General features: G+C 42.3%; 1 protein-coding gene across 12 annotated transcripts in view; it reads right to left on the reverse strand.

The window, feature by feature from the left end:
- Cd44 (CD44 molecule (Indian blood group)) overlaps nucleotides 1–24698 on the reverse strand; it is an 83891-nt gene that overhangs the window by 35758 nt on the left and 23435 nt on the right. For all 12 annotated transcript variants that reach the window (XM_013514150.1, XM_005384129.2, XM_005384131.2 and 9 more), the window contains exons 2-5: nucleotides 15082–15247; nucleotides 11308–11441; nucleotides 5682–5753; nucleotides 2527–2742 (exon numbers count right to left, since the gene is read on the reverse strand). In XM_013514150.1, the coding sequence (XP_013369604.1) occupies nucleotides 2527–2742; nucleotides 5682–5753; nucleotides 11308–11441; nucleotides 15082–15247 (588 nt within the window). The remainder of the gene's footprint in view (nucleotides 1–2526; nucleotides 2743–5681; nucleotides 5754–11307; nucleotides 11442–15081; nucleotides 15248–24698) is intronic.

Raw genomic sequence — 24698 nt, forward strand, 5'->3', positions numbered from 1 at the left:
ACTTATTTGATTTTTTACAACTATTAAATTTTGTCTTATATAGTTGGGTGCTCCCACATTTGGTGCATTTGTATGTATTTGCAGTTTTCCCCTAACAAATATGTACTGACCTTGTTTATCTTTTTTAATTATTCTTGGTTTGAAGTTGACATTGCGTGAGAAAAGAATTGCTACTCCTGCTTTTTGCTGGGTTCCTGTTGCATGGAAAATTGTTTTCCATCCTTTGATTTTCTTTTTTTTTTTTTTTTTTTTTGTCTTTTTGAGACAGGGTCTTGCTGTTCAGTTCAAGCTGGCCTTGAGATCACTTTGTAGCCCAGGCTGGTCTTGAACTCACAACAATCCTCCTGCCTCAGCCTTCTGAGTGCTGGGATTACAGGCGTGCGCCACCACGTCCAGCTTCAGTTACTCTTGAGATACCCCTGACTAACCCTGGTGGACAAATTAAGTCTCTTTCTTTGATAACTCTGTTAAAAGTAAACTTAGCTAAATGTTCTCTGTAAGGAGGAAAGTAAAATTCTTTGCTCAACTCAAATCCTTACCTCTATTTTAGTTAAGTCTCACACACTCCCTTTCTTTGATTTCTGAGCTAGGATGTCTTATCTGTGAAGATAAGCCGTCTCCCCTGAGCCTTAGTAACCACAAGAGCAGTATTTGACACAGAGATGACTACAAATATTGGCTGAAAGAATGAAAACCCTCACTCACCCTGACTTCTCTTCAGTATTTCTTCCTTCCTGTCTTCCTTCCTCTCTTTCTCTCTCTTTCTTTTTCTTTCTTTCTCTCTCTCTCTCTTTCTCTCTCTCTCTCTCACTCTCTCTCTTTCTTGAGACACTGCTTTATAGACTATTTGCAGCATGAATGTTAATTTCATCTAATCCCTACAGGACATATTTTGGTAGGATTTTCTTCTTTGGTGGAAAATGGGACCTTAGGTTATACCTGTTCTGTTCCTTGCAGAGATCACTAATTACTATTTGCCAACATCTGACAAAATTTTGGGCTCTAATGAGAAATGTCTTCAACATGGTTAGACTGAAAAGGCAGGCAAACTATGTATGACGGCAGACACCTGTAATCCCAGCACTCTGAGTGGGTGAGGCAGGAGGGTTGCAAGTTTGAGCCCACCCTGGGCAATTTAGTGACTTAGTGCAAACTTGTCTCAAAATAAAAAATAAAAAATGGCTGAGAATGGAGCTCAGTGCAAAGACTCCAGTTTTAAAACCCAGTTCTGAAAGAAAAGACAGGGGGAGTAGCAAGTTATGGAGCAGGGAGCAGCCAGCAGCACTGCCTGCTTTGCTGTTAGAAGCCTCTCCTGAGGTGTTTCCATCTCCAGAGACCCACAGCCCAGAAAGCATGGAAAGTTGGGGCAGATCTGCTTTTTCAAGTGCTTCAAGAAACTTTTCAGAAATGACCAGAACTCCAAGCCTATTCGTATCCACCCCTCAGAAAGCTGCTAGAAAATTTAAAGCACCGTTGGGCAAGTCACCTAAGATTCAATCAGAGACCTGTGGAGGTTCTCCTGACTTTTGGGTGACAAGCAAGAGAAAGGACCCTGTCTTGAGTATTCAGTGAATTTGTGCCACGCTGTCTGGAGGCCAGAGATCCACCTCTTAGGAGGCAAAGTTGGGAAAAAAGAAAATCCAAACCATACTGGAAACCCTCTCAAGATACAGAGGACCTGTCTGGGTTTGAATAATCCTCCACAGAAAGGACACAGCCAATTCAGAAACCTGTTTTAAAACAAAATGAAGATAAACATAGAAAGGGAGATGAAGAAGGAGATGTAAGCACTTTCCACTTCAGATGAAACTGCAGCCCAAACACACGAACTCAAAGCCCCCTAATGCAGTGTTCACAGTGTTCCAATCTTGCAGTTCTCACACACCAGAAAAGCATCAAGGACCTTACCCAGCAGACTGGAGTATAGAACTCTGAAACTGATATATCTGATCAGAAAACTCCTCCAAAACAAAGGAATTGTTTAGTAAATCATCACTGACGAATATGACTGAATAGTATGCAATCAATAACTTGAGTGTAAAAACACGAAGCACGAAAATACAAAGCTAGGTAGAAAAAGGAGCCTATAGGAAGGCATGTGTACTCTATGATCCCACTTCTTTGAAAACAGTGTTACCCATTGTGGAAGAAAGAAAGATAATAAGCAAAAGTAGAAACTGCTCCTATATCAGATTTGAAGTTTCCCCCTATCCCCAGGGACAAGAGAATAAATTGAGATGGGCTCTTTCAAAAGCAAATAAATAAACATCAAACCTACAAAATGACACATCTCCCCCAGTGTGAGAAAACAGAAATGTAGATGGAGGACAAAGATTGTAGGCAACACTAATCAATGCACACAAAGCACTGACAAGCACAGTAGCCCACCTCCCCAAATGAAGTCACTCATGTCTAGATATCTAGAAACAAGAGAAAATCAACTCTTGAGTGCATATGATACAGGGAGATCACAGATGTCTTGCCACAGAATTGCTATCAGAAAGCACAGTGATTCAGGCTCCTTACTGGTACTCCCGTAGACCTCAGTGATTGCCTCCTCAGGGGTTGGGTGTGAGGTTGGAAGGTGAGTGTGGAAGATGCTGTAACCTCCTGAAGTGCTCCTTTCACCAGGGTATCCACCGCTCACATCATCATCAATAGTGCTGTTGGGGTTGATGTCTTCTTGGTGTGTTCTGTATTCTCCTTTCTTGCTGTAGCGGGTGCCATCACGGTTGACAATAGCTTAGGGAAGGAAAAGATATTTTCAGAACTTCCCAGCTGATAGTTTTTGAGTATAGGGAAGTCTGTGGACTGTCATGCAAAATAGTGACTTTGAAGCTATATTCTTTTTCATTAAAGAGAATACCTATTTATTTAGTGGTGAGATACAGTGGCTGATGCAAGAAAAAAGAAGATTCTTGTGCGCTCTCATGTTATGTTTTGTATCTAGATGTCCCCCCGAAGCCTCATGAATGCATAGGTGAGGCTTTTTAGAGGCGGCTGGATCCAGAGTGTGAATGTGAGTTAAGGATGTGTTACTAGGATTACGGGTGTGTGATACTAGATTGGTCTACTAATTGGTTTATTATCATTCTGGGCATTGATAATGGGAAGCTTCATCCTGGGTATGGGGTGGGACACCACCTAAAAAGCTTGTAGCCTGGATGAGATAAAAGGGAAAGGGAGTTTTCACTGTTGCTGCCTGCCACTTGCTACCTTCTGCCTGCTACACCATGAACTGTTTCTCCTCTACTATTCCCCCTGTGTTGGAGCCAGCCAACTAAGGACTGAAACATCTATGAACTGCAAACTGAAATAAACCTTTTCTCCATTAACTTGTGGGTGTTGGGTATTGTGAGAAAATAACTAAGACACCTCAAAATCCTAGAAATGAGGAGGTAAAAGAAGAGGTGTTGGGGTCTACCCATGTTTGAGTCCCAGTTCCATGTAGTTCTACACGTGGTAACCTAGTGACCTTCAGTTTTCTCTTCTGTAAAGCAAGGATATTATTTTCTAGATGAAGTTGTTATTGGCCTTATGTGATATACAGTAAGTAAAGTGTTCAATGCAGTATTCAAAATAAATAGATGCTCAATAAATAAAAATTACCCCATTTGGCTCCTGACTGTACCTTCTGAAGTATATGTCAAATTTGTTGTTACTAATTCTATCTATTTCCATAAAAGATTTGAAATAGCAGACTAATAAACTCCACAAGGAAGATATATCTGCAAATCCATGAAAAAACATTTTCTTTCTAAGCAACAAGTTTTGGTTAAGTAAACCCACACTCCTGGCTGAGAAATTAGTGTGCCTAAATACTGACAGAGCTTCTGCCATCCTCTAAAATTCAGTCTTGAAATTGGCAAGCACAGATTGTGTAAAGATTAAAATCTTTGGCTTACACAGGCAAATGACTAGAATGGACCAGAAGAGAAATACTACAGATGAATTTATTCACTGATTTTTCCTGAAAAGATTTGCTGCCATCAAATTGGGGCCAGTCACTACATTGGTGCATATAGTTGAAATGATTTTCTGCTGAACTATATTGGCAAAACTAAATATTCCTTCTGTCCACCTACCAAGCTTGCTTAAGTGGAACTATTAGCATAGCACAAATCCAAAGTCTTAACACCTTCATAATCTCTGCAGGTGAAGATTTAAAACAGAAACATTACTGGTTTAGTCTATTTTCTGTTGCTATAATGAAATACTTGAGACCAGGTAATCTATGAAGAATAGAAGATTACTGGGCTCATGGCTCTGAGGGCTGGGCTAGGAAGTCTAAGAGCAGGATGCTGGCACCTGGTAGTGTCTTCTTGCTATATCATAATATGAAGAGTACATATGTGTTAAGACAGAGCAGGTGTGATAGCTCAGGTCATTCTCTTCTAATAACGCTACTAATGCATCATAGGGGCTCTACCCTCTTGACTGCATCTAATCTTAATTACTGCCCCAAAGCCCCAACTCCAAATCCATAAACATATGACATAAACTTTGAAGGGACATATTCAAACCATAGCATTCACCATCCCCAAACCTGGCCTTTAAAAGAGATTCATGGGCACCATGGAAATTTGACATTAACTGAATATTTACTATGGCCCAGGCAGGCATTAGACATAATATTTCTTAAGTTTCACAACAATTCTAATATATTGTGCTATTTTTCATAATAGAAAACTGAAGTTTAGAAAAGGTAAGTCATGCCTCTAAGATCACACAGGTGGTGAGGAAATAAAATTTCAAATCAAGCCCAACTGGTACATCACATATTACACAGTAGCCAATAGAAAAGGAAGCCTCCCCTTGCTATTCCAAGACATAGAGCAAAGACAGTTCCTTCCAAGGGGAGGCTGGATTCATATGGTCTGGGAAGATTCCCATCCCCCTACTACTGTTACCTTCACACCCAGCCACCTTGTTGGTGCATGATTCTGAGGATGCAGAAATCAGACCCCCTCAATTCTATGCTACTGCCCAAAGAAATAATGATTAAAGGTAAATACGATCAGGGCTGACCTATTTGATATTTTTTTGTTTTCTAAACTACCATTTGCATACTTCTGCAGATAACCAACATGATTTAAGGGGAGTGTGGTAAAATAATGTTGAAATCCACATCAAATACTCCATATGAATATCTTCCCATATTCAGTGAGAGCAAATCCCCATTTGGAGCCAGAATGCATCTATGCCTGACACTTCTCAATCCTTCTATGAGGAAAAGCCCAGCTCATGCTCACAACCTGCCGCAGCCACAAGTGAAAAACAGTATTTACTTTTTCTTACATTTAAATTGATTTTAAGGTTACCTTGTGGTTAGGAAAAGTAATGCTGGTTTCTTTTCTGCAGTTTCTTTTTCAAAACAAATGCATTTTAAGTAAAAGAGAACAGGCCAATTAAAACAAAAAGTAAGTGATAGTGCTAGGTAGTACACAGCTATGCCCAAAATACGGGAAAGTGGTTCTGAAATGATTAAGTTTGAAGAACAGTGTATGGGGTAAAGCAGTGCATGGGGTGAAACACAGGAAAAGGAGAAGTGACACTGAGGCACACTCAACCTTCCCTAGCCTTAGGGAAATGACTAACATTTTATTCAAATGTAAAGGAGAGAACACACCTGATGCCTCTGAGAATGGGAAAACTCAGTCAAGATGAGAAGAAATACTTACTTATGGTAACTTGGCCCGCAAAGGAATTGGGCAGGTCTGTGACTGATGCACAATCTTCTTTATCCAGAGGAGCTATGGGACAAAGTGAAAAAAAAAATGAAAATTCTAAAAATATATGTGCTAGATCTACCCCCATTTCAGTGAGTCAGTTAGTATGGGGTTTTATTATAACTTTTCTCAAATAATTTTCTTTTCCTGAAACTTAGTAAGCCCACTAGGAACTTCATTGCTTTTCAGGACACGTTTTCCATTTTTTGTTTAACATTATAACTTCCTGGAAACTCTGACCCCAGCAATTTCATTCATTAACATATATGTTTTATATCTGAAACTGTGGAAGGTTGGGGGTTAATTATTAATAGGGTAGAAATGTAATGGAGAACAGTTAGAGAGGATTGTTTTAAATTTATTGTTAGATCATTCACTGTCAAATATTTTTAAATAAACAAAGGTATGAATTGTCATGAAAAGTCATTTTTCATTCCAGATACCAACAGAAATGATAAGAAATCATGGTAGTCACTATCAGGACAAATAGCATGATCATCTGAAGATTAAAATAACAAAATCAAGGAGTCATTTGATCCAAATATTGAAAACCGATTAATCATTAGTCCTTTTCTAGAATGTTATTTTATTCATGTAATGATCTCTGTAAGCGCCTTCTCTGTGCAGACTGCTTCTCAGCATGTAGCTGAGGTTGGCCACTTCTGTACAGGTACCTTTCTGAGACAACTGTCTTGCCATATCTCACAGTGGGCCCCTCTGGCTTCTTTTTCCTTTCTTTTCCATCTATCTTCTACTCCCCAACCCCTTCTCCAGGACTTCTGACTATACCTTGCACTGCCTGATTACCTACAGATCTTGCTGGTAACCCTCTGAGCAGCAACGTTTGGAACCCTTGGAAAATAGACTCTGAAAGTCCCACCTGTGTGCCAGCCCTGCGGTTCCGCCAACAGACTGCAGAGTAGTTTAACCCAGCATCCAGCCATGCCTAAATGCTCCACTCAGTAGCTAGAGCTTGTTGTGAGCTCTAAACCATTCCGGGAGCTTTAAACTGGTTTTACTGTTACAGAAGGTTGGATTTCTTTTTTCATTACAGCTTTTACAGTGTGTGTGCGTGTGTGCGTGTGTGTGTGTGCGTGTGTGCGTGTGTGTGTGTGCGTGCGTGTGCACGTGTGTGATCAAGCATAAAGTATTGATTTATTTGTTAAATTGTTTTCTCCTGGAGTTGCTTTTTCACAAAGAAAAAAATAAAGGGGTAGATGGATGGATGCATAGAGGAATAGAGAGACAGAGGCAGTCAGTCAATACTTGTGATTACAAGTATTCTAAATGCCCTGCCATAAATGGCGAGATAACATTGGACAAAAACACAAGCTGGACAAAATAGGTGTTAGTTGCTTTCAAATACCTAGGAACATCTCTCCTACAGATAAAGAAGATGTCTTTTACTCCAGCATTTCTTTGGCTTCATAGTGAGAGTAACTAGCAGTTTTATACATTCAACTAGGAAAAAGTAGGTTTAAGGATGAGTCATTCTTGTAAAATCTGATTTAAAGGATTTCTCAGGAAGAGACTGTTCCTCAGGGGAAAGTCACCTCCTCAGTGAAGTCATTTCTCACCATGTAATCTAAACCAGCCATTCCATCACTTCTCCACACCTGGCACCACCACACGTCATCTTTATCTTCTTTATATTTGCCACTGCCTAAGACTGTCTTGCTCAATTCACCTGGTGACTGTGCATGGTGTTTCTCCCAGCTCCCACTTCCTGCTACCACCCCCATTAGAAATTTATAAGCTCCACAGGATGAGCAGTAACCTTATCTTGTCCTGGCCAGAACATTTTTGTGTGATGGAAATAGAGAGACGCTGAGTAAATATTTGTTGAATGAATGAAAAAGGAAAAAAGAACCATTATAATTTCCCAAGGGTCAATTCTCCCATTAAGCATACTTAAAATACTTAAACTTCCCAGGCAATATACAAGTACAAATACAAAGAAGTCAAAAAGCATGCAGATAAACCTTGAACAGAATGCCATGAAGCACAACCAAAGGAAGTTGCAGATATAGATGCCCCTTGATTCTTTTAAAGGATTTACTCAACACATGTATGTCAGGCCATTTAAGAATAAAGGAGAAAAAACAATCACATTTCTTTCCTTGTTTCTGAGGAATTCAGAGTTATGGAGAGAATCATTAATAATACTACAGTTCTCTGCAGTTTTCAAAACAAAAATTTTTCCCCAAAACTGTCTTATTTGAAAATAAGGGCGTATAGCCAACCAGTATCTGTCCCCTATTATCTTGGGGATGGCAGAGCATAGCCAGATCTATGAGATGCTCCTCATGTTCCTATGCTGCATACATGCAGAAATGAGTCTTGAATTATGACTCCTTGGTGCCAGGGATGCAACACTGTTCCAAAAATTCAGACACAATCACAGGTAACAGGAGCAAATTGACAATTTTCAAGAGGTAAGTTATAAGGGGATGTGGCACCTCAAAAACACTAAGACAGTTTTGTGACTGATGACGCCGTGTGTTCACAAGGACCCCCCCCCCACTTCATGCTCTATTTCACCTAAACTTTTATGAAGAACATCAAATCTGGCAAGGATACTAAGATGGATGGTGACCCAAATGTGCAATTAATACATTCACACTCCCACAGCAGATCTTAAGGCCTCATTAGACAGCTTTTCATTCTATTTAATGAGTATTGCATTGCTGGGAGATTTAGCCCACAGAGTATCCCAGAGCCCAGGGATTTGTTAGAGAGATGTTAAGGCAGGTTTCCTGATAGGCTGCATTCTCAGGAACCTTGGTTCCATTGCATCAAAATGACCAAGAGAAGCAATGATTATTCAGGCTCACCACTGACTCCGGGTGTCAGAGAGAAAGGTACCTTCTTCAAGGCACAGCACATCATAGGAACCCACAAATATTCTCAAAATAGTTGTTGAACAAAGGAGTGGGTGAACAGATGTAGACTCTGCTCTCCTAATTCTGCCTTCAGAGGAGAAGGAGGCATTAAAATGACCTTGAACTAATTTTCCTTGCCTTCTCCCAGAAGTTATCAGGCTCAGGCTGTGCCTTCATCACTGAGAGATGAGGCAGTAAAAATAACAAAACCTTTTCAGGGGCTGCCTTATTTTTTTATGTGTAAGACACAAAAATACTGCTAAGATTTTAAGTGCACAAAAACCATCTACTAAAAGTCAGTTGGCCTTGGTCTCTGTAGCCAGTTTATGAAGGATCCCAGCATCGGGGATTCATCACCTCTTTACAGTGCTCGAGCTAAGTTAGCCACTAGGATCTGTCCAATAGGATCCCTTGCACGGAGCAGGAGGTTATCAAGATCTTTAGCTTACTTCATCCCCCACATTCTGACTCTAAACCTAGATGTTTAGAATTTATTTAGCTTTGGCCACTGTTACCCCTTTTCTAGTTTTTTTATTTTGTGTATCACTGCTTCAGTGAGTGTTAATTTAAGACAAGAAATACAACCTCTAGTTCTTTCTTACACCCCCGTGCCTACTATAGTATTATTAGCCAATAAATATGTTCTTTAAACTTAAATAAAACAGAAGTCTGTCATCACTGAGTCAATTTGGAAAAGAGAAAAGGAAAGCCAGTACTTCTAACCTTCCTATTTTAATGTAGCCATCTGAGTATGAATTACACCTCTAGTATTTTTCTCTTTCTACCAAGAGGAAAGTTGGTCCGTGCTATTGTCCCCTGCCCTGGGGATGGACCCAATCTCATGGGAAAAAACTAAAGGTCTGGAAAAAAGGCCTTAGTAATTGCCTGCCTGGCAGGCTTTAGTTCCAGGCCATAAAACAGCATAAGCTTTTGCCTTTTTGAATTAAGACTCTCAAAACCTTAATTCAAAGTGACACCAACTTGTAAAACAGGCAAGACAATGTGGGAACACAGCTACATAATTTATTGCATACTTTCCCTGGACGAGAGCCAACAGGAGAAGCAACTAGCAGTACCTAGAGACCCTGAGGGTATAGGCTCATGCCAGGCCTCTACCACCTGACCAGTCCCTTCATCTCTGACCCTGTGTGGCAAGATGGAGCCAGCTGGACCCCATGTCACTCTGTGTCTAGTTCCAGTTTAACTGTATGTGGCTTTGTTTATTATAATAGAACGGGCATCTAGGGTATGGAACATGTAGTATCTAACCTCCATTGGACTTTCTTCCTTTTGATCAAATTCCATTTGTGATTTTTGTTCATACAAGAGGAGGAGAAAATCTACGATTTTCTTTGGTTTGTGTGTCTTCATACATTTAGTAAACTATATATATTTGATATAATTTATGGGTTTCATATATTTCATGTCAAATATCCAGCCCTAATACTGTCTTTTTCTCTGAAAGTCCAGATTTCCCTCTCTGAATTTCCACTGTGAACCTTACTGTTTATGCAACAGTCAGTGAGTGTTGTAGCGCCAACAGTAATGTAACCTCACAAGGTCTTTCAGGCCCCCTTTTAAGCTTAAAAATCCTCTTAGATTTTATATTCTATCACTGTACCTAAACCTACGTTTCTGATGTGGATAATGTCTTAGGCTACTTTTCAGCTGATTTGATGCCCTTTTCCATCATTAAAGGAGCCTGAAATTCCAGGAAGATGTGTCAAATTTACCTCAAGGCTTTGCCTTTCCCTTTCAGGGGGGTACTTGAAGGTTCAGGCTGAGAGGTGACTTTTAATTGCTGGCATTCAAACATTGTACATTTATGATTTGGACCTCAAAGGATCCTGAAGATTTGATGTGCAGAATTCTTTGATTTTTCTGGGGCTCAAGTTAGACGGGTAAGCACAAATTTCTGCTACTGATTGGAACAAAGTTTTATAGAGAGAGAAACAGGCTGGCCAGCAGTCTAGCATTGACATCTTCTCATAGCTTTCTCAGTCTCTAATATAGTCTCAACTGTTGGTAAGGGACATTCAGGAAGGGCTGGCCTTCTTGCCTATCCTGTATCTTCCTAACCTTCCACATAAAACAAATACTCTCAGCTAAGTCATTTGTACCCCCAAACTCTCACCAGATTCACAACACCCTTAGCCAAACCCACAATGACTTCCCTTCACACTGAGAATAGATTGCTCTGTGTGATCTCACCCCTGCTTAGCTCTCTGACGCCATTTCCTGACACTTTCCCTGCTGATCACCGGATGTCAGGACCCTGGCCTGCCTGGAACAGGACAAGATGCTACTGCGTGCTGGCTTAGCACTGGCCTCCCCTTCTGCCAATAGCTTCACTCCTTCATTATAGTCAATATACATCTCAAGGGAATGTTTTCCCTGGTTCTGTTTCTCTGGCCAAAAAAAAAAAAAAAATTCCTAGGACTTTGTATCTTTGCATTTTGTTTTTCTCTTTCTTTGACTTCATGCAAAGTGTTTAATATTTATTGTTTTCTGATTGTTCCCCAACTAGCACGTGTACGCACCATGGAGACAGGAATCTCATCTCTGCTGTGGACGCAGTAAATAAGTCTTTGTTATATGACTGGAAGCTGCCTGCATCTCCACCTGAGCCACAACTAAGCTGCTACTATCCAGCCACGCCACCAAAGATAACACAAAGACCGTGCATTTGGACTAACCTGAGGCATTGAAGCAGTATGTGTCGTAGTGGGAGGTGTTGGATGTGAGGATGTACACTCCCGTGTTGTTGGCGGCACAGATGGCATTGGGGGTGATCCGGGGGATCACTACATGCCCTTCAATGAACCCATACCTGCCAAGGAAAAATGAGAGGTTATAAACCTGCAAGGCTGCAGCAGAAACTTCCTAAGATCCCTTCAAGTGCCATCTAAAGCCATGCAATGCTTCATTCCGTTTTTCCCCAGGGATGTTGGAGGTCTCAACAGCTGAGTTATGTGAAATCCATCAATCACAGCACAGGAGAGTGAAAGAGATCAACAAGGCAGATAGACACAAAGTGATTTTATTTAAAGACCCAGGAGCAGCTCTTTCTTTATTAAAGAAAGAAAATTCATGAAAAACATTAGTCTCAAATGTAACTGGTGGTCAGCGGCATTCGGCGTTGAGTTGGCTGAAACAAGCAGAAGAAAGCCCGAGTACGAAAGAAAGAATACAATGTGAGCTTCACCCTGGCACTCAAACACCTTTATATTTTCTGGACAAGACACAACATGGCCCACTTCCCTAAGATGGGAAGAGGTGGTTCCTCATTCCAACGCACAAATTTCAGACCTGCCTCATTTCCCATCCACCACCTTTTCTCCCTGGCCTCACCTTTTCACGTCGCACTCCATTATTCTAAACGCAAAGTCTCGTTCATGTGCCGAACACCGCCATATTTTGTCTCAAGAGCATCCCAGGCCTAATTCTACCACCAGTGGAGCTAAACAGACCTCCATTAAAATGAGAGTGACCACATTAAGTGAACAGATGGCATGGCTCTGTTTTGCTCAGTAACATTCCAGAAGCAGCAAAGCTAGTAAAACATTTAGCCCCCGGCTCCCTACGCAGATGTTTCTGGGAGCACGAGATAGCTGGAGGCCTTTTCAGATCCAAGGTACAGAGTCCAGCTGCTTCTAGAATCACGCGGGTGGCTATATACTCATATGGCATTATTTTTCCAAAGAGAAGCTGACCCAAACAATGAAAGGTGGGCTGCAAAGCTACCATTTGCAAGGGAGAAAGTGATAACTTTAGGAGGACAGGGAGAGAAGAGTTAAATCCAGCTGGTTTTTGAAAATGCAATGCTGGCTAAAATGATCTGTGTTTTAATCTTTCCTGCCAGAGGCAACAGCTTAAGAGTGCATCGTCCTGTAAGACCCAGAGAAAAGTGTAAGAGTTGGAGATTTCTAAGCACCTAGAACTCATTATGTCTGTGTTGCAACAGTAGCTCGCATGACTAATTCCTACCTGCACCGACAGACTGGTTTCCCCAAAGTCCGCTCCACCCAATGGGGGGAGGGGTCAGTTAAGTGTTAATAAGTTTCCATGTATGAGAGTTGCTACTAATCAGGGTGGGGCAGGTAAAAGAGTAGTAGCTGCTGAGGTTTTATCCTACCCTATGAGACTCTGCCGTCTGTCCTGCGCAGGCATCTGATTCATAGCTACCTAAGTGAAAGTATGGAAATAAATTTTGCAATACTTAATGCCAGTTATAGGTGAAATGATAGACTACTTTGGCACAATTTTCCTTTCTTTTCTTTTTTCTAAACAGTACTCCTTGGTGGACTTATTCCCCTATCACACCATCTTGACAACTATGCATATCACTGACACTCTAAAATCTAATACAGTCGCTTTGTAAGTTATGGCTCAATTGCCTGTTGCTTACGGAAATATACTGATATGTGTGGGAGACCGGTTAGGGAGAGTGGAGGCCTAATTGGCCTTCTCTGTGAGCACAAAGGGGAAAGGCTGCACGTAGGGGTGATGGCATGTTGCAGGTTCTAGGGAAAAGTCAATACAGCCAAGATCAAGTTGTTTACCTGAGCAGGTACTAATGGATATTGGAAGGCAGATGAATCTTATGTGATTTTAATGGCTTGTATCCATGTCTGAGGGAATAAAGGCAGCATGAGCCAGACGCTAGGGGCTCTCTGCCCACTAGAGGCAAAAGCCCTCTGGCTGCCATGCTAAACTAACTGTGTCTCTTTGTCTTTCATCTCCTTCCACTCCCAGGCCAGGGTGATAAATTAGTAGACTGGCAGGGTGGACCAGTCCCCTACAGACGTGAATTGGGGATATTAAGTTGTATGTTTGGATGTGGCATTGATAGCTCTCTATTTGCAGGGTAAAGAAAAATACTCAGCAAATCCATGCAACATACTTCCTTCTCCTTTGCCCTCAGTCCCTGGGGAGGCCTTGGTCTTTAAAATCTTCTCCTGGACTCAGACTACAGAGGATATAATCTTGACTCTTCCCTGCGCAGCCCGTGAGTCACAAGACAAGTTGAGAATGTGACCTATGCTTTATCCATAAAGTAGAGAAGTAATATCCAGCCACAGGGTAGTATTACTAACTCCCCTTTCTTAGCCTAGTGGCCTAGTCAGGGCCAGATCTGACTGATCAGCCTTGGGAATAGAATACATGAATTTGCTAACTGGTCTTCCTTCATTGCTGCCTACACCTCAGGTTCAGTAGCTACCAGAGTGGTCTCTTCCTCTGCTTCTTGCTCCTGCTCTATCTCTGAACACATGCAGACAGAAGTTTCAGCCCATCTGTTCTGTGCCTTGTATTGCACTGCTCCAAGAGAATTTCTTCCATGATGAAAATTGTATTTATATATATATATATATATATATATATATATATATATATATATGTCATTCAACACAGTAGCCGCTGGCCATTTGTGGCTAATTGAGCCCTTAATATATAGCTAGTGCCACCAGTTCTAATATTATTTAATTGTAATTAATTCAAGTATAAATTGCCAAAAGTGGTTGGTAGCTATCACAGTACAGTAATTTTATACTAACGGTTTCCCTCTTCTCTTGCAGGAAGAGTCCTGGCTAGAATGATCCTGTCATCAAGCACAGGGGATAGATGCACTGAATTTACACTTAATAGTTTCCACACGGAGAGCTGCAGCTTGGCTTTGCAAAAGCAATGGGGGGTGGACACTGAAGGCAGAGCGGAGTTGTGCTACCTAAGCTCCAGGATGGGGTGGGCACTTCAGAGCATGTATTAATAGCATCCAGACCCTTTCTACTGAAATCAACCCAAACCAAACCTCTCTCTCTGCTTGCCACCATGGCTTGCTCTGTGTGGATCATATGCTGTAGAACTCAGAAAAATAAGGTCTCATCCTGCTGTGATTATCCTGGAGCAAAATGATTTGAGGAGAGCTCTCCAGAGCACTGAGGTAGTTGGTAGGAGCCCTGTCAGAGATCTTAATAGTAATGGATCTTCATATATCTGAATGCTTTCACACTTTTTTATTTACTTCCTCAAACCAGAGCAACACAAAGAAGAAAGAGAGGGATGTTTAAAACCTCTGCTTGGGGCCAAGTCTGCAGAGCCAAGACTCTACCAGCCACATATTTAGTTTAAACACTGTTATTTGCTTTACGTTTTCTTGTGGTTCCGACAATGATATTGCGTGCACCTTCAAAGGCGGGAGAGCGCTGTGGAAGCACATTAGGCCAGAGGATTCCAGCTGATATGACCCTTAATGGCTTCCTCTTGCCTCCCTCGCTATGATTCACAAAGGTGTGTTTAGCTGGCTTTAAATTCCAGTTGTCATACTGGTTCCACATTGATTTGGCCAAATTAATAGGTGGGGCTGACTCTTTAGGCAATAATCCATGCAGCTGTCAGGGAGGAGCCTTCCAGTCCTAAGCCCCGCCCCGGGCTATGGCTTTCCCCAGTGCGGCTGCTCGCTGGTCTCTTACCTGCAGGTCTCAAACCCTTTCCTGAGAGCCTGCTCCATCTGGGCCATGGTGGGTAGGGTGCTGTTGAAAGCCTTGCAGAGGTCAGCTGCCTCTGTCCGAGAGATGCTGTAGCGTCCATTTTTCTCCACGTGGAACACACCTGCATACCGGCATGTGATGTTCAAATCTATGGGATGAAACAGAAACGTTAGGCTCTTTTGCATAAACAATTTGCACCATACAAAAAATAGATGAGCTCTTAAGAAGTTTCTTTTAGGGAAGACTCATTAGAAAGCTAATAAACTACTGATCAGGGCCTTCAACATTCACTCTGGCATTCAAAACAATATTGATTTGGGGATTTAGTTCAAGTGGCACAGCGCCTGCCTGGCAAGTGCAAGGCCATGAGTTCAGATTCCTGATATGGGGAGGTGGTGGGGAGACAAAGAAAGAAAAAACCAAACAAAACAATATTGCTTTAAGCTCATATTTAAGATAAGATATGCTAAAATACTGTCAGTCTTACATTCTTTCCATTGCTTGCTCACAAAGCTTTCGAAAAGCATAAATTTAGAGTGACACAAACTTACGAAAAAGTACAAAATCCAGGGAGGAAGGGAAAGAAAACAAATCCACCACCACAAAGAAAACTACAGCATTTGCTATACATTTCTCTAGTTTGTTTACTGACTACACACACATTTTATAACACACACACACACACAGGCTTGCATGGCTTAATAGATAGTACTAAATATACAGTTCTATATTTGGAAGTCCTTTTCCATTTAATCTTGCATTATGAGCATTTTTCCACAATCAAGTGGTGTTGCTTCCTCTTATGACCTCCCACGGCTTCTAACTGCACCCAGAATAAATTTGCTTATCACGGTCAAGCCCAATGCAATCTGGCTGTAGCCTCCCTCCCTAGCTTCTAAGTAGCTTGCTCTGCTTCAAGCACAAAGCTTTTTTTGCATTCCCTGAGGGACTCTGAGCTCCTTTCCCTCTGAGGACACTCTTCTGCCCTCCCCTCTGTATGGAATGTTCCAAGTTCAGAGAGTCACATGGGTGATTTGCTTTTGTCTTCAGAATTTCAACTCTGCAGCTGCCTGCCTCCAAATCTTGCCCTGCATACCCTTGGGCGGCACCGGCCTCTCTTTCACCTCACCTGACTCTTGTCTTCACAATAACATGCTCATCTATGTGTGCATTGGTTATGTGTGGGTCGTATCCTCTCCCTGGAAAGACAGCTTGAAAAGGGATAGGCCTTTCACTGGTTTGCTGCTATATCTCTAACACCTATGACAGTGGCTGCCTGAGAGCTGGTGCTGTATTCATCAAATATTGGTGGAAGGAATGAATAGTCCATTAAAATTCTCCCCAAAACCCATTTCTAATCGATAGTCCCAAGACCTGCCATTTGCTCCCAAGAGTTAATGGCATTGGAAATGAAGTGCAACTGGTATCACCTGGGTAAATGATTATTTAATACAATGAGTTTTGTGAGCTTTGTGGACATTAATCTGAAATCCCTCTCAGGAGCTTGAAAATCATTCTATTCTATTTGATCCTGTGTGTAACAATCTCAAAAGACTTCAAAGACCTCAACTGAAAACTTGTTACTCATTTAGGACTCTACTATCCCCGGTGTGCACTTGAGTAAACTCCACCTGGGAAAGTTAAGGGACTGAACTGCCCTCGTAACGTTGGATTGCTCCCGAGCAGCTCCTCGATCCTCAGCAACAGCCCTTCTCAGGGGAGACCTGCGACTGTTGTCTCTGGACGATGGCCCAGGGGCCAGGCATCAGTCCGTGTTAGTTAAGAGCCAGGTCTAGAATCTAGACTAGATTTCACCTTGGGTAAGTCCAGAAGGAGCTTAGGAAAATGCTGCTTATATTCCAACAGGAAAATTGAGACTCAGAGAAGTGAGCATCCCAAGGAAGTATTTTTGTGTAGAACTAAAAGCTCCTCCTAAACCCCATGTCTTTGTTCTACAAGCCAGAGCTGATGGCAGAGAAGTGATCCCTCCTTACTGCAGTACGCAGCACCTTTGAAGCTCTGTGTGTATCACCTTCACCAGAACCCTGAGGAATGAGTTTTAGATATATATGCATTATGTAAAGATGAAGAAACTGAACTTCAGGACAATAAACAACTTCTCAAAGTCAGCCAGTTATTAAATGGCAGAGCTAGACATCAGATCTGTTCAACACCAAAACCCATGCTCTGAACCACTTTGCTACACAGCCAGAGATCTTTTCATATTCCTGAAACACCTGCAGAAAGAGGAGAGGCCCAGCTAAACTGTTTCATGAGGACCAAGACAGGGTCAATACACTGCAGTTGTCATCTTTCTTCTAGAACAGGAAGCAGGCTCCAAACACTAAAAAACGTGTCTAGCAAATGCACAAGTAGAAAGAGAACAAATAAAATTCCATATTATCTTCCTTCATTCTGAAAATTACACAAGAATAAATAAGAAACAAAGCTTCAAAAGATAGTTATTTTCCTTTTGCTCTGTTTGTGTCATTAGTAAGTAGGTGCTTAAAAAAGTAAAAGCAACAGCAACAAAACTCAAGCAACAAAACACAAAGGTGAAATGGAGAGAATGTGTTTTTGTGCGGCTGATTCTTTATCAGGTCTAACAGGTCCTCCAAAGTCACTCAGGCAACACCTGGTGGATGAGGCAATGAGAATCGAGAGGAAGCAAACACACAAGGCCCTTTTGAAACACTATTTGCTTTTGCTGGCATTTTCAGCTTCAGGCTCAGCTGGCCGCTCTCACAAAGGGAACCTGTCCCTCTGAGTGACAGCCTTTCCAGGCCCTCTCCTTGCCCAGCATAGAAAAGAAAAATGAAGCGTCCTAGTCAGCTTTGTGGAGGACAGGCCGCTAAAGGAGCCTTCTGACAAATGCTAGGAGGAGCAAATTATCTATCTGCTCCTGGCAGGCAAGGTGCTGTCACTCCCTGGATTAAAAATAAAGTCTGCGGTGTGGACAGCTGCAAATCAGTTTTTCTTAGTAAAACAATTCTAGCTTGCTACCTGGTAGACAGAATATGCAAATATAAGAGAAACTAATCTAGGCTGAGACTTTTGGAAGATATCCCTTGAGTTCTATGTGCAGCAGACAACCTAACTTTACAGACAGTGCATGCACGTATTGTGTGAATGTGTTGATATACACACATACAAGTGGATGTGTGTGCGCATGGGCTGGGTAAGCCAGGATGAAACCCAAAAACTCAACCTGCAGCCTCCTTAGACTTTGAGACTTAAGCCAGGCCTGACACGTTGCAGGTATCTGCAAAAGGCTGCTAAACAAGTGAGCCAGTGGAAAAGAGAAAATTCCACAGCTTGCACTTATCTTAATCTCACAGAAAGGTCTAACTGCTAATTCTCATGCCATTTGGCCACTTAGGAATTGCAAATATGGGGTCAAACACTTCTTTTTAGGTCTACCATCCTACAAGCATTCAGAGTCCTTTTCCTCTGCATTCTTTTTGTCTTAAAAAGGACCAAGGATGCCGGGCCATGTATGCTTTCAGCCCTGACAATTTATGAATATATGCCAACAGTCTTCCCTAATACTTGCACAAAGTCAAATTATTACCTGAAGGGTATTAATAATACCAACAGCAACAATAGTAGCTAAAACTTATCATGCGCTTACTAAGGATTCCAGGCACTCTTGTAAGCATTTTACAAGTATTAACTCATTTTTATCCTTCAAACAACCCTGTAGAGTGGGTACTATTTTTAGCCCCGCTTTTCAGATATAGAATGTAAGGCACAGGAAGTGCTTTTTTTTTTTTCTTTTAGTACCAGGAATAGAACTCAGGACCTTGTACTTGCCAGGCAGGCACTTGTGCTGCTGAGCTATATCCAGGGCCCTAGGAAGTGGAATGCATGAAAAAACATGCCAAGTTCAAGGAGGTCATAGTGGTAAAGTGCCCCCAGGCTTAAGCACTAGCTGCTACTCCTAACCCTGAGCTAGGTAATCTTTCTGACCTCTCTACCTCACCAATGTATAGCTGACATTATTGCCAAGGTTTAAGGAGCATGAAAGTAATGGTGAGATGTGAGTAGCCATGAGCCACAGAACACCTCTACAGAGCATTAGTGTCCACAGCAATGGTGATGGCCGCACTGCAAATCCCTGTAGGGAAGATGGCCTCCCGAGACATCTGTGGCATCTCCTGAGAAACAGAGACTTTGGGTACTTGGGAGTGATTTTAACTCAAGAAGCATATATTAAATGGCCAATCACATCTCTCAGACAAGATTTCCAACTGGAAATATATTAAAAATGTTTTCTCTTGAGCCCTCTGGTCTCCAAAAAACATCTCCTGAATAGTGTAATGAGTACACTGACCCAAGTCTATTCCTCCAAGAGACGGGAGGGACTCAGTGAAGACACAGACTATGCCACTTTTAAGATGCAAGCAATGTCATCTAGGCTTTTAGAGTGCTTATTACCACATGCTGTGGGCAGGACGAAGCAGTTTCAGAGCCCAGCAGCTAGCAGACCTGCCAAGGAGAGGAAAAGGAATCTGGAGTCTTTATATGCTATAGCCTAGACTCCAGCACCAAATTCACAGGAGGGTCCACGGCTCAGCCATATGTGGGCATGTTCAAAGCTGCTTGAGATCCAGACCCTACTATTCCAGGTTACACAACCAGTTGAATTTTTAGCCTGACACTCAGCATCCTCCTCGGTGGGATAACAACACTGGTCTGTCCAGATCTGTGGGACTATCTCATGAGCTACGTCAAACACTTGATTCAGTGCTTGCTACTTAATAATTAGCACCAATAGATATTGCATACTTATATAGCTGCCTTATTTACTTCAGTTAAATTAATTCTCATCAAAATGCTATGAAGTAGGCACCACTACCAAACCCACTTTAAAGACAAGGAAACTGAGGCACAGAATAGTAAAGTGAACTGCTCAAAGTCATACAAGTGGAGTTGAACCTGTGTGCTGGCTCCTGGGAACTGTCCCTCAGATAAGCCCATTATTAATAATTAATACCATTAATTAATAATTAATACCATTAATCTTAACTAGTTTCCTGGAGGTGTCAGGTGAAGAAAAAACAGATCTCACTAATGAAATGCCCATGAACATATCAAAACTTTGCCTTTGTTGTAGGGCCCAAGAGAAATAACATCTTGCTTCTCCCCAATCAATTCTCAAATTGGAGGAAATCACAACACCTTCTGGGAGGAAATCACTGTAATTTTCACTCAAGTTGCCATTATCCCTAACTAGCCCACCTGGCCCGAGAGGTGGGGGGCCAGGGTTTCACACCACTGCCTGGAAGTGGAGCTGGGAGACAAGAACCTTACCACCTGGAATCCAAGAGTTGATCTCCGAAGGGGCCGTGAACTTAGGAAACTACACAATGCTCTGTGCATGTGCAGGTGTTTGGTGGGACAATGGCCCTAGAGTTCCGTCATTTCCCAAAGAAGTCTGTGACTTCAACTAAGTAAAGAAATTCCAAAAATTATTTTCTCCAACTTCCTGTTTCATCAGATTGGAAATTCAAGGATTCTGGAATTTTAGAAATTCATTGTGGGCTTTCTGATAGCAAAGACTGTATCTCTTCTCTCCCCACTACTGCATCCCAGTACCTCATACAGCTGCACATTGTAGGAAAATGTTAAATGAATGAACGAATGAAATGAAATAATCAAATGTTGAATGAATGAATGAATGTTCTCTTTGAGCCAGTCAACCCCCACAGGACAAACAGACTTATCGGGTCCAAAAAGATCATTCACCGGGTCCCTGTGGAGTCACCACCAGGGCTTCATTGAGAATTCTACAAAGGACACTGAAAACGTCTCGAGCTTCAACCTTGGCTCCTGAGAATATGTTCTGCTTTCCCTGAAAGTAATTATTTCCAAGGCCCATTTTTATTTTGTGACTGGCTTTTGTCTGTCTGAGCTTAAAAGCTTAAACGCTCTCATCTCTGAATGGGAGTGGCATGCACTCACACTATCCAGGGCCCTACATGAGGCCAGATTTCCTGAAAGAGGACAGCAAACAGACCACCACAAGACAATCCACAACCATCTCTGGGCCAAAGAGCCTCACTTCTCTACACTGACCCAAATGAATTAGTTTGTTTTTCTAACATGAGACATCCAGACAGGCCTGGTCCCTATCTGTCATCTCTCAGGAAGACATAAGACAAATGAGATATTTTTCTACTGATTTAGTCTCACAGTAGGCTACATGAAGGGAGAAGTTGCTTTATTATGAACAAAGGAGGAAGGCCAGTTCCTGCTACTCAATGACTTGTCTAATTTCCACAGTTCACTCATTACGGCCATGATGACAGCAAACCCAGATGGTATGCATTGTAGATTCAAGGTTTTCAATATTTTACAAGTAAGCATTCATTTTATTCTCATGACAATCCCATGCAGTGGGTACTTCTCTTATCCCCATTTTTATATGAATTAACTGATTCATTGAGAAGTTGGAAACAAAGTGACTGGTACAGCCAGGGTTCAGACTGTGCAGTCTGGTCATAGCATTAACTCATAGCTTCTACATGGGACAGATTCCAAAACTACAGGAACCCCCCTTGCTTGCTGTGTGATTTTTACAGTATGGAGAGGTGAAGGTTAAAGAGAGTTTCAGAGAAAAGAACTTGAGCATATCAGGTATTATTTTCAAATTAGAGTCTCCTTGATTCTGGGTCATATGGCTTAAAGGGCAGGGCCTTCACTCAAGGGCTTGGTAAAGCATTTATTGAAACAACCTCACTAATGGAACTTACACGCTGTCCCAGAGGAGAAGGTTCTGAAGCCTCAGTGTTCACTGGATTTCCTCCACAGTGAACTTGCCACCTCTCCCAGATCCTACCCTGTGCTCTTTCCTTGATGCCCTTGGGAATTGAGAGAGTTCAATCCCATCTCCTCTACAGCCGTCCAGCTCCCCACCTTTTACAGCCTGAGTACTCTGGCCATGGACAGGCAGAGCGAATGAAGAGAGGATCTTGGGATTCAGAGTTGGCCCAGGGCTGGATCATCACACTACAGGATGTCTTTGTAATATCCTGAGATTTCTTCTGTCAAATCCAAATGTCTAGCCCAGTGATGGTGAACCTCTTAAAGAATGTGCCCATACTCCAACCCAAAGCCAGCTTATTTATCACAAAGTGCCAACATTGCAACTAAACCTCAGTACTGAGGGTTTAGATTAGAGGGAACAATTCATACACTTGGCTCTCATGCTGATGGAGAACGCTGTGAGTGCCTGCTGTGACACACATGCCACAGGTTCACCACCACTGGTCTAGAAAAAACAGTAAGACTCTAGATTGTTTGGAGTGTAGAGCTCTGCCCCCCTACTCTTTCACAGGGTAGCTTTCTGTCCCTTGTTTCTCTTCTTTCTTTCAAATAAAATGTTTTTGTTTTCCCTTTAAAAAAAAAAAAGACTCTAGATTGTTCTACCTGGAGCCTTGCATTTTGGGTTGATGGCATCCAATGTGATGGAACACATGAGAGGCGACCACAGAAATCCCTTGTTTAGTGGCAGCCCAAAGCATTGGGGAGCTTGTGACATTTTTCATCTTCATATAGTACTTATTATAAAAAAGCCAGGACTATTTCTGCGCTCAGAGTTTCAGAGTTCATGCCTGTAATAGAAAAGTATACAACTTATAAACCTAACCGAACTGATTCTGATTAGAAGTGGGAAGGGAAGGGACTACATCATTCTTAAAGTATTATTGCTAGTGGAAGCATCCCTGTTTAGAGCCAGGAGGGACAAACGAGAGCTTCTAACCAAGTTCTCTGTAAGACAAGAGAAAGTAAAACTAATAATGCCCGAGCAAGGTACCCTGGACAGTTATGGGAAAAGAAGAACCCAAGAGACTGCATATTCCTCACTCCTAGTCCAATGCTCTTGCACTAAACTGTCTTTTATAAGAGGGATGAGAAGCTGTTCCCAATAAAGTCACAGCTCACTTGCCTTAACAAGACATAAAGCAGTCATTCTGTTCTTCATTTGTTTGATGTCTTCAAAGTCCAGAAGTTTCCATCTGGGAGTCTTTTGAGCTATTATGGTCCATGCTGCCACCCAGGCCTGCCAGTCCAGAAAGCTGGCAGTCTTCCCATGACCCCCACATCACTGGCCCCCATCTCCTGACGCCCATGTGATGGGCACCTCATGAAAGGGGGCATTGTTTAGCATCTACTTCTGAATGAGGCCAGAATCACACTCGGTGGCCGAGCTGCCTCTGGCTGCCCAGAGCAGACCATGAGTCTCCAGTGACTCAGTCTCTCCCGGAATTGCCCCGGAGGGGGGTGAGAGTTTAAGGAGTGCAGAAAACAGTCATCCACAATCTACCCAAGGGAATTTCCTCTAGAATGTGTCCTGGGTTGCTGTCAACTGAGCTATTCATCTCTTGACACTTAATAGAGGAGAGGCACCCCAACTTTTTGGTGCCTGGCTAGACCCTGTGGGCTCTCAGCCCCTTGTCTAAGGAGCATAGAGCCTGTCATGGCAGTTGACCCTAACCAACAGGGACTATCATATCCCCTCTACCAGGGAACAATCCAAAGGTTTCTTTCAGTCGTTACTCTGGCCCTGCAGGGAACCCCTCTAAACAACCAGTCCAGAGCACTGTCTGGAAAGAGCTTGAATGCTTTCAGAATTTGAAGAGAGGTTCCTATCTAACTCCCAGAACAATGATGAGGGCTTGGCTACCAAGAACCCAGTGAAGATCCCCACTCCTAATCCTGGGTCCAACAGAGCCTTATTTCTGCCAACAGAGAGTAGGAGCCCCTGAACAGTTGCCTCACTGCGCAAGAATTCTGTAAGGCCAAGTGGTCTTTGGGGAACAAGTCTCCAGGAAGATAGATGAAGGGAAAAAACCACAGTGTGTACCCTTGTGTGTTGCCATGGTGATCAGGAAATCCACTGGCCCGAAAACCTTTGTTTTCTTTCTTTTTTGGATCTTATTGATTTAGCAGACTGCTTAACACAAACCCAGGATGTGGTAAGTAAACTAAAAAAGCATCACATAGGGTTTTTCCTATTGTCAGTAGAAAAAAGATAGTCTTACTGTTTTGAAATTTGATTTTTTTTTTTCTGGACAGTTACAATTACTGCCACATCACCTGCTTGGTGTGGTTTCTGCTCAGGTCTGCAACCAGCACATTGAGGGAGTGACTCCTCCTTGCTGTCTTCCTTCAGCTTTAGACTGAAGGAAGCACCTTCTGAGAGCTGGGGTCAAGTGAGAAACAGTTACTTACAGCCAGTACCTGTATTTTGGGGGCAATAAGTGGATTCCTGACATGCTGTGGGACCTTTACCTGAAAGGAGGATGCATTGCTTCCAGCCTAAATACTGTTCATTATAAGCTATGGGGATTTGAGTAATTCACAGTAGCTTTTCTGGGCACCCCGAGCCTTCCTACCCCTCAAGATGAAAAAAGAAGTTAGGGAATCTTGGGAGCTTGTAGGATAAAGTGGGATATACATAACTGGGACAGTATAAAAAAACCCAGAAAGCCTTTCAAAAGTGCCTTCTGAATCAAGACACATTTGGGTTTCACCTTCTGCACAACAGAATGGATCAAAGTATTGACCATAGGCTTTGGTAACCTTGTCGTGTG

This window comes from Chinchilla lanigera, unplaced genomic scaffold (genome assembly GCF_000276665.1).
Source record: "Chinchilla lanigera isolate Chin_1 unplaced genomic scaffold, ChiLan1.0 scaffold00021, whole genome shotgun sequence".
In the NCBI taxonomy this organism is placed as follows: Eukaryota; Metazoa; Chordata; class Mammalia; order Rodentia; family Chinchillidae; genus Chinchilla; species Chinchilla lanigera.